Raw genomic sequence first — 13,276 nt, forward strand, 5'->3', positions numbered from 1 at the left:
CGCATCTGCGTAGGAATGGAAAGGGGCCGGAAGGGGCCGGGCCGCAGGCGCCCAGACCTCCGGCACTCAGCCGGGCTGCCCTGCGGGTAGCTCTAACGCGAGGCGCGCGAGCGGACTGGGTGACGTCAAGGAAGGCGGCGGGACGGGGGACGTGTTGGGCATGCGCAATAGATCGACTTCGCCGACCCTGGCCCCGCCGGCATTAAAGGACCTGCCCACGCGGTGGGATTTCCAGTTGTGTGGCAGTCGTGTGGCGGAGGGCGGGCGCCTAGCGGCTTTCTGGGCAGCGGGCAGGAAAGTGGCAGGAGTTGCTGAGCCTGAACGTGCAGCGGAAGTAGAAGAACGTATGTATGTGTGAGAGAGACCTCTGCCTCATTTAACAAATTACGATACTATGCTCAGGAAACGGTGTAGGGGTGGAGGTGAGCCCATCGTCCGAGGGTCCGTGGATGTCCACTAGTAGGGGAAGGCGGGACCAGCAGAAGTTAAAATACAACCCTCTTGCGATTCTACCCGATTTCATTTATTTACTCTTCTGTCTCAGGGTGAGATGGTTGGTAGTCCACATTCTAGTGTATATTAGTTTAATCAGATTGCTGTTCTTCCAACTATTGGCGGGGAGAGAAGGGGGAGTCGGCCGTGAAAACAGTGCATTTGGAACCTAGAACTCTATCTCGGAGGGCAGTTTTAGGTGAAATGTTCAGGATTTTGCCCAAAACTCCTCTGCTTCCTTTCTGCCCCAAACTCCTTAACGTTTGAATCAGAGAAAATAAATTAAAACAGGCAAAATTCAGCCAGAGAGAATATAAATCTAGCCGTAGGCTAGAAAGACACATGAATTTGGGACTAATGGAGGCCAAGTCAACCAAAAAAATCAGATAGCATCGGTGACCCCATCTTGTCTGGGCTGGGTTAGCATTCCAAAGCAGAGGGAGGGGGAAATGGCCTCTGGAAGATGCTGTAAGACTTAAGGGAAAGTTGTTGGCAGGTTTCCTGGTATGTCACTAGCTGGTGTGAATAATCCCCTGCTACTGCTTTGTTTTTAGGCCCTTCTTCAAGTGTCTGGAGCTCAGAGATGCAGCCCAGGGGAGGGAAATGTGACTAGTTGAGGAGGCCATGCTTACTGTTGCTGCCAGATCCCATGTCAGCACCAAGTCCTCAGCTGCTGGTGGCAGCTGCTCAGCAGACCCTGGGCATAGGAAAGAGACGAGGCCCACCCCGAGCTGTCTGCCTTCATCTAGCCGGAGAGGTGCTGGCTGTGGCCAGGGGACTGAAGCCAGCTCTGCTCTATGATTGCAACTGTGCAGGGGCAGCAGAGCTCCAGAGCTATCTGGAGGAGCTGCAGGGCCTGGGCTTCCCGACCCAGGGACTTCACATCCTTGAGATTGGAGAAAACAGCCTGATTGTCCTTCCTGAGCATGTGTGTCGGCACTTGGAGCAGGTGCTGCTTGGTACCACAGTCTTTGTGGATGTTTCCAGCTCTCAACTTCACCCTTCCATCTGCTCCCTGGACCAGCTTCAGGACTTAAAGGCCCTCGTGGCTGAGATCATCACACATTTGCAGGGGCCACGGAGGAACCGATCCCTGGCAGTCTCCTGCAGCAGGCTCCGTTCCTCAGACTGGAATCTCTGTACTGTGTTTGGGATCCTCCTGGGCTATCCTGTCCCCTATACTTTTCACATGAACCAGGGGGATGACAACTGCTTAGCCCAGACTCCACTACGGGTGTTCACTGCCCGGATCTCATGGCTACGTGGTCAACCACCAGTCTTGCTCTATTCCTTTAGTGTCCCAGAGAGCTTGTTCCCATCCTTGAGGAACATTCTAAACACTTGGGAGAAGGACCTTAGAACTCGATGTGGGACTCAGAATGACTTCGCTGACCTCAGCATCTCCTCTGAGATAGTCACACTGCCGGCTGTGGCCCTCTGACTTTAACTCTTTTCCTGTGTAGGAGGAGCTCGGTAAATGATCAGCTCTAGGTCAGAGATGGCAAATAGGAATCATCTCAAGTGCCAATTCCAAGCATCTCGAGGACACTAGGGAAGAATGCTGTCATAAATTTGCCATTTTTATACTGAACTGGACTAGGGAGAGTAGACCAGGATGCTTTAGGAATAAACAGAGTTCTTTGGAACAGAGGCCATCAGGCGAAGTTCATATTATTTTTAATTTTTTTTTTGCAGTACGCGGGCCTCTCACCATTGTGGCCTCGCCCATTGCGGAGCACAGGCTCCGGACACACAGGCTCAGCGGCCATGGCTCACGGGCCCATCCGCTCCGCGGCATGTGGGATCTTCCCGGACCGGGGCACGAACCCGCGTCCCCTGCATCGGCAGGAGGACTCTCGACCACTGCGCCACCAGGGAAGCCCCCCAGTTTATTTGTTTTTTTTTTACAGCAGGTTAAAAAAAAAATAATGAGGGTCAGAAACCTCAGTTGAGTTGGAAAAACCCACACATTAAAGTACCCAGACCTGAGTTTTTTACTGAATTTCTTGCGTCTGACTTTCACCCAAGGCAGCTGTCACCAGTTCTTCCGAACTTCAGGAAGTCCTTATTGGCCAGGAACACTGCCACTGCTATAGCCATCAGTGCCATCAGCATCAGGAACTTCGGCCACATTGCCTTTGTGAGGAGGGAGGGGGAGAGAAGAGAAAGAGGCCACGGGTTGGTCAGAGAAGATGCAGGCAAAAAGAATCTTCCTTCTTCCCATTCTAGCCCAGTGGAAAACCTTGGGTTGGTGGCAGACAAAAAGCTTTTTATATCTGTCTCTCTCACTTTGCCACCTCCCTCGGGATAAAACCACTTTCCAACGGTCGCTGGCCCAGCGAACCACAGCCAGCAGGGGCCAGGTACTTAAATACTGATATGAATAATCAAAAGTGGAAAATAATTCAGCAAAATTGTCCTCTGTTTATATTCCTTTTCTCGTCACGCTGTCCTTGCCACTATGCCCATAATAGACTAAAAGAACACCGTTTCAGTAAGTTTTTCCCTTCAGGCTCAGGCGTTCCATGAAAATTAGGCTTGGAGGCATGAGCCAGTGTTTCTTTACATGGTTGCTATACTCTCAGTACAGTATAAACCAAGCTGAACGGGGCCGGCTGGTCAGATGTTGGCAGGGGCTGAACAATTTTATGGGCGAGATTTGGCTAAAGGAGGAATCGTCCCACGATCACCTAGGGCTGTCTGGGAGGATAGACCCTCTAACTCTGGAAGGCAGCTGCTGGCTCTGGTTCAGCTCTTCTCGACAATGCTGCAGCTTACGCAGGCAGGAGAGATACTCATCACTGAGGTTGTCTAATTCTGAATGCAGTTCTCTGCACTGTGCTGAGGGGGGGAGGGGTGGGCGGGAGAACACCACCAAGGTCATCAAGACAGTTCCGTCAGGGACAGAGCCCAGGTAGGGGAGAGGGCCCTGTGTAAGTGACCCTGTCATACATTTGGAATTTTTACCTCCATCCTCCCCAGCTTTTCTCAGAGCTTTCAGTTTGCCTTCTGACTGTCTCACCTAGTTTGTTTGTAATGTGTTCATTTAAATGATTGATCATAATGCATACTATTATATATTATACATGTGTGACAGTTGTATGTGCCAGTGCTTTGTAAATGGAGACACACAGAAATGAAGTTCCTATAGCACACACAACCTGGAAGTGATCTTAGTGCAAGTCTCTTTGCTGGGGACTAGTTGCATGTGAACACTTCTGGAGCTACGTATTTCTGTGAGTATACAGATAGGAAGAGTTTTGTTATTTAAAAGACACTGTATAAAGTTTTAAGATACTCAATGTAGGACAAAGTTTGAGGAGTTAATGTGTTTGTTAAATGTGTTTGAGTTTAGGTTGACTTTCTGAAAAGTAACTCTTTAGTAAAACCTTGAATAAGGGTTGGTATAAATAAGAGAAAAGATTGACAAGTTAACCCGAAAGCAAAGATGTTTTATCAGGCCTAAATGAATACCTGCAGGCATCCAATCACAACTTAAGCTCTGAAATGCCTGTTGTCTGGCTGCCTCCCAGCAGTTTCCCTATCACTGTAGGATGAGCCCCTTACTATCTGAGGCCACCATCTCACCTCCGTTTCCTTGGCCAGGGGCTGCAAAGTTTTCTTTTGGAGCTGGTCTCTGAAATTCCAGTCCTTCTTCCCTGGACCCTCAGGCTCCACTTCGTTATGGGAGGGCTTTGGTCTCCACCCAGGCAAAGCTTGATCTGAAAAATCAGCCAGATTCACAGTGATAGTGAGGCCCATACCTCTGAGGAATGGCCCCTACACACTGAGAGAACCCCTAGGCGGGAGGGAATAAGGAAGGGCCTGTCCCTGGCCAGACTGTGTGGATTGCAATTCTCTGACCTTTAAAGAACATCCACTGGGACCCTGCCCAGACTGGACAGAGAGCGGGAATTTGAGCCCCTTGAGGGCAAGGTTGGCATTTTACTTTTCTCTGTATCTCTAGTCCTGTCTAAAGCCAGATTCTTTTAGAAAATACTTATTAATTTAGTTTCTTTGGTTGCGTGTCACATCTTTTAGGCTGGGAGGTTTGCTGGATGCTTCAGTATAACTCCATTTTCCTTCTGTCCTTGTTTCAAAATGGTGAGATGAGAATGCCACCCGACAGTCTACATCTTGGTGAAGAGAGCCCTGGACTGGGAGTCAGAAATTCTGGATTGTTGTCATAGCTGTGTCCTTAGTTTGTATGACCACAGACCTTCATTTACCTTCATTTTCTTATCCATCCTATGTGGGCATAATAATTCTTTCTTTATATTTTACCCAGTGATTGTGATGACAAAACAGAGGGCCATGTGCAGTGGATAAATGAGGAGCTTTTGCCCCTCCAGATGTACGATGAATTCTCGGGAAGCTAGGGCAGCAGACTTGAGGGCTGAGAGTGAGGTTGACTGTTGCATGTGACGTGGTTTCTACTTGGGGAGCTGGATGTGGTTTGGAAAGTTAAGGGTAAAAATTAACATAAAACCCTGAGTTCAGAATCAATTTATTGAAATATTCAATACAGACATATGTTTTCAGAGGGAGTAGAAATCCTTTTCACGGTTTATATACCTCTCAGGAGAGGAGGCTAACTAAAGTATTCTCAGAGCCAGTGACGAGTCCTTAAAATGGTCCTCTAGCTCCCTGACCTAACAGACTTCCAGAACTGGGTGGGACTCCAAGAGGTCATGTAGTCCATCCCTCTGTCTCTAGGCGGACAAGGAAAGGGCAGTATCTTAGAATTTGTGGAAATAAATTTGCTGACCTTTCTTTGTTAAGAGTTTCTCCTGTTCTTGAAGCTGTAAGGATTGATTCTGAAGCAGACCTGTTGGAAAACACAAGGAACTTTTCTGTGCTAGCATATTTACTGCGAAGAGTATCCTTTCAGAACTTTGCTTAGAACCTTAATGATTGTGTTCCCATCTGTAGTTGGTTGAATTGTGTCTCCCCCCGCTGCCCCCCACAAATTCATATGTCAAAGCCCTAACTCCCAGTACTTCAGAATGGGACCCTATTTGGAGATAGGTCCTTTGCAGAGGTAATCAAGTTAAAATAGGACATTAGAATGGGCCCTAACCTAATATGACTGACGTCCTTATAAGAAGGGGAAATTTGGACACAGATGTGGATGGATGGAAGACGTGTGAAGAGATGGACAAGACAGCCATCTCCAAAACAAGGAAAGCGGTCTAGAACAGATCCTTCCCCCAGAGCCCTCAGAAGGAACCAACCCTGCCTGACGCCTTGATTTTGGACTTCCAGCCTCTAGCACTATGAGAATGTAAATGTCTGTTCTTTAAGTCACCCAGTTTGTGGTGCTGTGTTATGAACACACCATCCTTATGTCTTTTCCTACAATGTACATTTAAGTCTCTGCTTAAATGGTACCCTAGAAGAAAGACTTCCCCAGATGACCCTGTGTACAATAGCAACTATTTTCTCTTTAACCTGCTTTATTTTTTTCTCTGTAGCCGTTGTTAATACCTGACACACATTTGTTCCTAGAAACTCCGTAGTCCACTGCAGTGTTTCCTTAGAATGTAAGCTTTGTTAGGGAAGAAACCATGCCAGCTCTGTTCATTACTGTATCCCCAGTGTGTGTCTAGGGTGCCTGGCACTTGGTAGGGGCTCAATAAATATGTATTGAAGAAATAAAGGCATGATTTGGAAGTGACTTGCCCATTCAGCTCCCACTGTGTAGGAGCCCGGCTTCTGCTGGTGTTCTTTTTCCCTTACCCCTGTGGCTGTCTTGCTGTTTTCATATTCATTACTGTTTGCATGAAACTTCCCTGTCAGGGTGTCAGAGGTTAAGGTGTTGGGCAACCAGCAGAGCTATTAATTGAATCAGGTTCTCCGGCTTTTCAGAAATTGCCTGCTTTTCTTCTGAGACGTCCCTTTTCTTCTTTGGCCTCAACATGTAATTTTGAAGTGGACTGAGGCATAGGTAGTGTGAGCTTATTTTCTGAACCATTCCTAGTGACAGAGGTCTATGTGACATATGTACATAATAAATTAGAATAAATAAAATAAGAACTACCTTATAAAACTCGACACGTTTTGAAATCTGCAGTTCTGGGGGAAATGCAGGTGGTTGTCAGAGAACATGGTGGAGAAAAGTAGAAATAAAAAAACCCAGAGGCTAATGTGGAACTTGTGAAGAGCTGTAAATCACCTCACTGCACAAGAAGAGAGTCTGAAAATGCAGAGGTAGAGGATATGCCAGGGACCGGGCTCCCCATCCCTTCTTTGGGTGCCTTTCGTGGGGCAGGAGCCCCAAGGACACCAAAAAGCCACCTGTGCTACTTTCAGAATCTGGAAAAGGGACTTACTCTGCAACTGCTGTACTTTGGTCACCAGGGCAAGTTTCTCCTCCTCTGACCTCTTTAGTTGATCTGAAAATGAAATAATGCAAACCAAAACAGAAGAACCTAAGACTTAATGAGCTCACCCCTGAGGCTGGAAATTAGTAACAGATGCTGTCTTGCCCATGGCCTCTGACCAGTGTCAAGTGGAAGTTGCTCTTTCTTCTGCTTGTCCCAGTTTGGAAGAGGTGAACCAGAACCCGACTACCTGGGATTTCATCTGCATCAACAGTGGGCTGAATTAAGGGTTATATGTGCACATAATTTGGTTCTCTCTCAGCTGACAGAGGCTGTGACTGGGAAACCTTCACTATGCCTTGTGTTTCAACTGACCTTTCCCTTTAAATTAGGAATGCGGCCTTGACACGTGACTGCTGTGTTCTGGCTTAGAGGGATGGGCTGGATCCTTTGTCTTGGATGATTAAAACAGCCTTGACTTTTTCTCAAAGTCAAATGAAATCGCCAAGTCAACCAAAGGAACAAGTGAAAGACTGAAGCATTTGCACCCAGCTTCCTTTCTCTGGGCTCCTTCAGCCAGAGGCCTCCAAGGAGAAGGGTACCTTGTAGGTGCTGGGTATCCGAGCTGCACAGGTCTCTGTCCCCCTGCAGGTGTTCAGTCTTGGCCTGCAGCTCCTGGCACTCATTCTCCAGAAGCCGTAGGGCCTGGTTCATCTGTAAGTCTCTACTGTCTGCTCCCTGGAAGGAGGAGGAGGGGTGGACACAAGCAGGTCAGTGCTAGGGTGAAGGTGGGGGGCAGATGCCAAGGAAGAGGAAAACTGTAGAAAATTGTGGAATTTTAGAGCTGGAAGGAGCCTTAGGGAAATGGAAAAATAGGAAAAGTTTTTAAATTCTTCGCTTTGCTCTATTCCTCATGCTTACAGCAAACAGTGCATTAGATTTTTGATGTTCACAAGGGATACATTTGGGTAAATGCCCAAATTAAGGAATACTGAATCATCACTTTTCTAGATGTCTTCACTTTGTCTTTACTTCTCATTCTCACGCTATCTGGGGTGGCGGGGGGAGGCGGCGGGTGGGGGGAGGCAGCGGGTGGGATCATTTTTCACAACGAATTAAGGTTAAAAAGAAAAGGGCCTTCAGGAGAGTTGCCTTGTAGGTGATTCGAGGAAGAGAACAGTGGGTGAGATGTGGCTGCGGTGCAGCGCCCAGCAAGGTTCCCTCCTGTGATAAGACGACTCACTTGCTGTTTCTTATCAAATGGGCTTTAAAAAAAAAAAAAAAAAAAAGAATTTTAACGTCCTTTGAGAAATTCTTTGCCTTTTAAAATAAAAAATTAAAGAACAATATAAGAATAACTTGTACATAAGAATATAAAAAGTGAGAAGCAAAAAAAGCGAGAAGGAAATAAATTCTAAGGTTTCTGTTTTGTAATAGATTTGAAAGGAAATCTATAGATAAATCTTAAATGTTTTTAACCCCCATTCCTCTGTCTGATCTGTTCTTCCTTTTCCTACATTTGGCACATTAATTCTTCATAAACAAATATGATGTCAATGAGTACAAAGTGCTCGAGGTAATAAGGGAATTACAAATGTCTTTTTAATGACTTTGAACTAGAGTTGCACTCTTCTTCATTGCTAATAATAGGATATTGTATATAAAACTCAAACACATTGATATCTGGACCACCATCCCCCCAACAAATTCTTTACAATCACTCAAAATGTTCCCCTTTCTCCCTGCTCACCTTAGAGCCACACATTAAGGTTTAGGTTGTTAAAAAACATAACAAATCAAACAAAAACAACTTTCACACTTAATTGATCTTATTTCTAGAACTGGCACACACTAGGATTCTCAGATCCCAGCTTCAGTAAAAGTATAAAGAGACACTTTTGAGGTGGGTCCTCGAAATTCCAAACCAAGTAAGTAAAATCTGCAAAAAACAATAGCCAATATTTATTGAGAGCTTATATGTGCGAGGCATTGTGCTAAGTGCTTTGCATGGATTTCCTCACCTAATCCTCACAACAATCCTATGATAGAGGTACCATTATTTATCCTCATTTTACCGATGTGGAAACTGAGGCTTAGGAGGTTAGTGAACTTCTCCAAGGTAAACACGGATTGGAAATGATGGAACCCTTGAGAATGCCAAGGGTCTACTGTAATGGCTTAAAAAACACATTGGCAAGATGTGTTAGTTGATACTCAAACTGTAAGTAAACTGGTGACATTTCTTCTGCCCCAGTAGTGGGCATTTCTGAACTGGATGCCCTGCTGGGATGGGGTGCAGAGAGTGGGTTGGGGTATGACAGTAGGCTGATGACTATTCCAGCCCAGCTCTGCATTTGGATGATGTCATTTCAATGAACACTTAGGTCATTTGCATGAGCAGTGCAGATATCCTTGCTAAACTCAAAATTAACTTTGGGGCCCCCTGCCCAGCGGCAGCTTCTCTCATCACTGCTGTCAACACCTCCCTCCCCGAAACCTGCCTTCCCTCCCCACCTCCCTACCCCCAGGGCCTGGTACCTGCAGTTTGGACTGAAGCACGTGGAGCTGGCTCTCCAGCTCCCTGTTCTGGGTCCCCAGGGTCCTGCAGTCCTCCTTCAGAGCCTTGTACTGGCTCTTCCACTCTTCACGCTTCTGCTCGGCCAGAGCCAGGGACCGCTGAGGGAGATCAGAGGAGAGGGTGGTGCCTTGGGGGTTCCAGGGAGTTGCGCAGCTGGCTCCCTTGCCACCCAGACTGCCCCAGGGTTCCCAGCCCCAAGGATTATGGAGCATCCCCACACCTGTGTGCTCTGCAGTTGCTGTTCTGCACGCATTTTCTCCTCCAGCACTTTCTGCAGTGTCTCCTTGGCCTTCTGCTCATAGCTGTTTTTCTGGTCTTCCATCTCTAATAGCAACTTATTCATTCCCCGAGAAGTGTACTTCTGTAAATTTGAGGCAATTCAACAAATACACATTGATGTACTGTGTGCTAAAGCCTGAGCAGGGATACAGAAATGAAAAGAAATCGGTCCTTGCCCACAGGGCAGAGATGTCAGTAATCTGGTGGACCTTCTTCCAGGCTGGAGGCAGGCAGGGAGAGTCCCTCAGGTGATGTGAGAGGTGAGTGGGGATAAATAACTGCTCCGGGCACGCCGCGCATTCTCCCCTAGGCCTTCTGCAGGCCTTTGAAATCCGACATTTCCAAAGGGAAATCATCTTTCTAAACCTGCTCCTATCTCAGTGGCCAGCATCACCACCCACCCAGTCTCCCAAACCCTAAACCAGGGAATCATCCTAGTTTTCTCTCTCTCACCTTCTTCAAGGAATCAGTTCATCATCAAGCTTTGTCAAGTCAACATCTCTAACAGCTCATTACCTGTATCCTCTATCCCTACTGCCTCCTCCTTAGTTCAGACCCTAGTAACACTATTATATGGATTATATAGAGACTATGTATTATCTTCATGCCTTGCCTCCCTTCAAACCCTTTTCAGTCCTGCAGCTAGAGGGTTCTTTCTAAAACTTAAATCTGATCCCATCACAACCTGCTTAAATCTCTCAGTGGTTCTCAGTGTTCTAAGAATCAGGTCCAAACTCCTTGGCATGGTTCCTACTCACAAGCCCAGACTTTCATCTCATGCTGCCTCCACGCAAGCTGAACTGCTTGTAGGTCCCCTAAGCACTGTGCTTTTCAGCCTCTGCCTTTGCCCATAAAGCTTCTTCTGCTTAGAGTATCGTGACCCACACTTTTCACCTGGTTAACTTCTACCCATGTTCAAGATTCAGCCCTAGAATCATAAGTTCTGATAAACTTGGCCAACCATACCTACCCCCCGACTCTTTATGGATTAGGCAGTTTTACTGGTGTTCACATAGTATCTATATTTCTAATCTGTTGACTCATCTGTCTCCTTTAAGGGATTGTAAACTCCTTGGAGGCAGGGAGCATTTTTTTAAAAATAAAATTATTTTTGTAGGCTTGGGGATCTGAACAATATTCAGTAAATTCAGGTTTTAAAAATTAATACATTTGTATTTTTAGAATTTCTCCTGGCTTCAAGGTCAAAAAGAAAAAGACACAAGAGCAGCTTTGCAAATTCACTGGGGTTCTTGCCTTTCCAGTGCTTTTCATTTTTATGCCCTGTGATTTTGGGGAAAGCAGGAGTCTTTTACTATCGATCCTGGGTTACCCAACTGGGTAAGAGATAGTCTAGATAATGCAAATTTAGAGTTCAATATCAAATCATTTCCATTTAGCTTTGGAGCCATCTGAAAATTTGGATTTAAATGTTGAGTGGGTCTTATGTTCTTGGAATTGTCATTAGAAACCAGATACAGGAGTTACTGGTTGAGATCATAATGGTTATGTCCAGGTTATTGGACTTAACCATGCTGGTCACTGACCAGCTTTATCCCCCATTGAAAATGAGTAGACTGGCATTCTGGATTATATGTCAGTCTCTTATGAGCTTGGTTGGCATTACTGAAAAAATAAAAGTTGTGGATCTGCAAACCCATAGACTATATAGACTATGTTCCCCTGCAGAATTCTAACTACATGGCCACCTTATCTTCCTAACATCAAGTGGGAGCAGTCTGGCCGGTCCATCTCGTTCTCTTGACTTATCTCCCCGCCTGTCAGAAATCTATCACTTCTCGAGTGTGAAAACTGACTTTTTTCTATCTCATATAATCCAAGATCAGGCCAATCAAGAGATTACTGGAGCTGGATAACAATGCCACAGAAAGCCAGGAGTCACAGTCTTTTACTTTCTCCCAGGGATTGCTGCTAGATAAAAGTTGCCCATGGGATGAAAATCATTTCGCGAGACTTCATTGTAATATCCAACTCATCTGTTCAAATATTAGGGCCTGTGAAGTTGTATCCAGGTGAGCTGAATCTTTACCAACGGCCTCTCCCTACGTTTCCAGGTATTCTCAAGGTTCCCCCGGAGCTGGCAAAGTGCTTAGTGCTGGGCTTCCTTTCCTAGGGTGCAAAGTGAAGGACACCAGGAGAAAGGGAGAGGGGGATGCAGATAGTGTTTTGGTGAATTGGAGACCAAAGTGAAAATGGTAAAGGCCAGAACTGGGTGAGTAGGGGTGGGTGCATTAATCTCTAGCAGGTGATGTTTCTAGAGAGTAAGCTTGAGGTTCAAGCATTCTCTCCCTTAATTCTAGATTCCTGGGCTACAAGTGTCCTCCAGAATGCTTACCTGGGTACAGGTGTACAGCTGGTTTTCCAAAGATCTCAGTTTGCCCTTCAATTTGTCTTCATTAAGCTGGCCCTGGAGCAAATGGGATGAGTTAGCCAGAATACAGCTTGGGCTAGAATATAGCATGCAAAGAGTTTTGTTCCCTATTCCCAGCCTACTGCCTAGAATAAACAGTGTATGTGGAATTGAGCTCTTTCAGGAGGTAGAGAGGGGGAGAGATGATGGATGTTTGGAAAGAAAAGGATGTTTTCCTCTTTCTCTGCAATAGGAGAAGGAAGAATCAGACTGGTCCCCAAAGTCTTCTGTGTACCTTGGGGTTTTGTATCAAATGGCTCAGGGTATCATAGGAGGGGCCCATTTGAAGGAAAGCTTCTAAGCTCTCCTTTTCTTCTTCTTCTTTTTTTTTTTTTTTTTTTGTTTTTGCGGTACGCGGGCCTCTCACTGTTGTGGCCTCTCCCGTTGCGGAGCCCAGGCTCCGGACGCACAGGCTCAGTGGCCACGGCTCACGGGCCTAGCCGCTCCGCGGAATGTGGGATCCTCCCGGACCGGGGCACGAACCCGCATCCCCTGCATCGGCAGGCGGACTCTCAACCACTGTGCCACCAGGGAAGCCCGAGCCTCTGTTTTGAGGTCTGTCCCCCTCACTGAGTTTCAGGGCACCTGGGAGAGGCAGGAAGTGGTATCTCACAGCTCCTGTTTTGACCTTGTTTGGCTAATTCTTCTAACCCTGGGAGCCAGGAGGCGCCTCCACCCTTTTTCCTTCCAGTATTCCTCAGCGGGGCCTTGCAAAAGCAAAAGCCTTTGCCAAAAATCATTTTTCAAAGTGCCTCCTGCTATTAATGTTTTTCATAATGTCTGGTGTGAGAGCCGAGAGTCAGGATTTGGCATCTGCAATAACCACAGGGCTTTGGGACAGATAGAACAGATGGACAAAGACTTCCACTGTTCTGGGCTCCGGAGTAACTGGGAAAAGTTACTCCCCTGCATGGCCTGTTCATCATTAATCCACAAGTCCTGAAATCAGCTCCCTCCACCTGTACCACAGCTCCGGGTTCAGAGAGTCTGACTCTGTGTATTTTCCTTTGCCTAAACTCTTAATTTGCAGGATGCAATCAAACCCACTAAGTTTGACAGTTTATCTTGCCGTAGTTTCAGAAGAAAACAGACAAACCCAAGGCAATATTCTTACAATTCCCCCAGTCTCCTACCCTTTCTGGGTAGCTCCCTTCTCCTTCCTTAGTATGGTTTTTA

The 13,276-nt window shown here is 46.4% G+C and overlaps 2 protein-coding genes across 6 annotated transcripts in view; one reads left to right on the forward strand and one right to left on the reverse strand.

The window, feature by feature from the left end:
* Nucleotides 1-2,481, forward strand: LOC309799735 (UPF0739 protein C1orf74 homolog). 3 transcript variants are annotated; one of them, XM_082613221.1, is made up of 2 exons: nucleotides 1-348; nucleotides 1,047-2,481. In XM_082613221.1, the coding sequence occupies exon 2, from the start codon at nucleotides 1,142-1,144 to the stop codon at nucleotides 1,931-1,933; it is 792 nt and encodes a 263-aa protein (XP_082469347.1). In that variant the 5' UTR covers nucleotides 1-348; nucleotides 1,047-1,141; the 3' UTR covers nucleotides 1,934-2,481. The 3 variants fall into 3 exon arrangements, with proteins under 3 accessions (XP_082469347.1, XP_082469346.1, XP_082469348.1); XM_082613220.1 differs by having other exon boundaries at nucleotides 1-344; XM_082613222.1 differs by having other exon boundaries at nucleotides 337-422.
* Nucleotides 2,154-13,276, reverse strand: part of LOC309799734 (TRAF3-interacting JNK-activating modulator-like) — a 27,111-nt gene continuing 15,988 nt past the window's right edge. Inside the window, exons 9-16 of one of the 3 annotated variants that reach the window (XM_082613219.1) lie at nucleotides 12,026-12,097; nucleotides 9,614-9,754; nucleotides 9,354-9,491; nucleotides 7,418-7,553; nucleotides 6,825-6,887; nucleotides 5,261-5,320; nucleotides 4,081-4,214; nucleotides 2,539-3,328 (exon numbers count right to left, since the gene is read on the reverse strand). In XM_082613219.1, the coding sequence (XP_082469345.1) occupies nucleotides 3,179-3,328; nucleotides 4,081-4,214; nucleotides 5,261-5,320; nucleotides 6,825-6,887; nucleotides 7,418-7,553; nucleotides 9,354-9,491; nucleotides 9,614-9,754; nucleotides 12,026-12,097 (894 nt within the window). In that variant the 3' untranslated portion in view covers nucleotides 2,539-3,178. Of the gene's footprint in view, nucleotides 3,329-4,080; nucleotides 5,321-6,824; nucleotides 6,888-7,417; nucleotides 7,554-9,353; nucleotides 9,492-9,613; nucleotides 9,755-12,025; nucleotides 12,098-13,276 lie in introns of those variants that run through there. The other 2 variants (XM_082613217.1, XM_082613218.1) reach the window with 2 other exon arrangements.

The sequence above is a fragment of the Mesoplodon mirus genome (assembly GCF_964341445.2).
Source record: "Mesoplodon mirus genome assembly, chromosome: 3".
In the NCBI taxonomy this organism is placed as follows: domain Eukaryota; kingdom Metazoa; phylum Chordata; class Mammalia; order Artiodactyla; family Ziphiidae; genus Mesoplodon; species Mesoplodon mirus.

Excerpts from the sequence above, each read along its gene's own strand:
- LOC309799735 (XM_082613221.1), top strand. The coding sequence starts at position 1,142 with ATGTCAGCACCAAGTCCTCAGCTGCTGGTGGCAGCTGCTCAGCAGACC.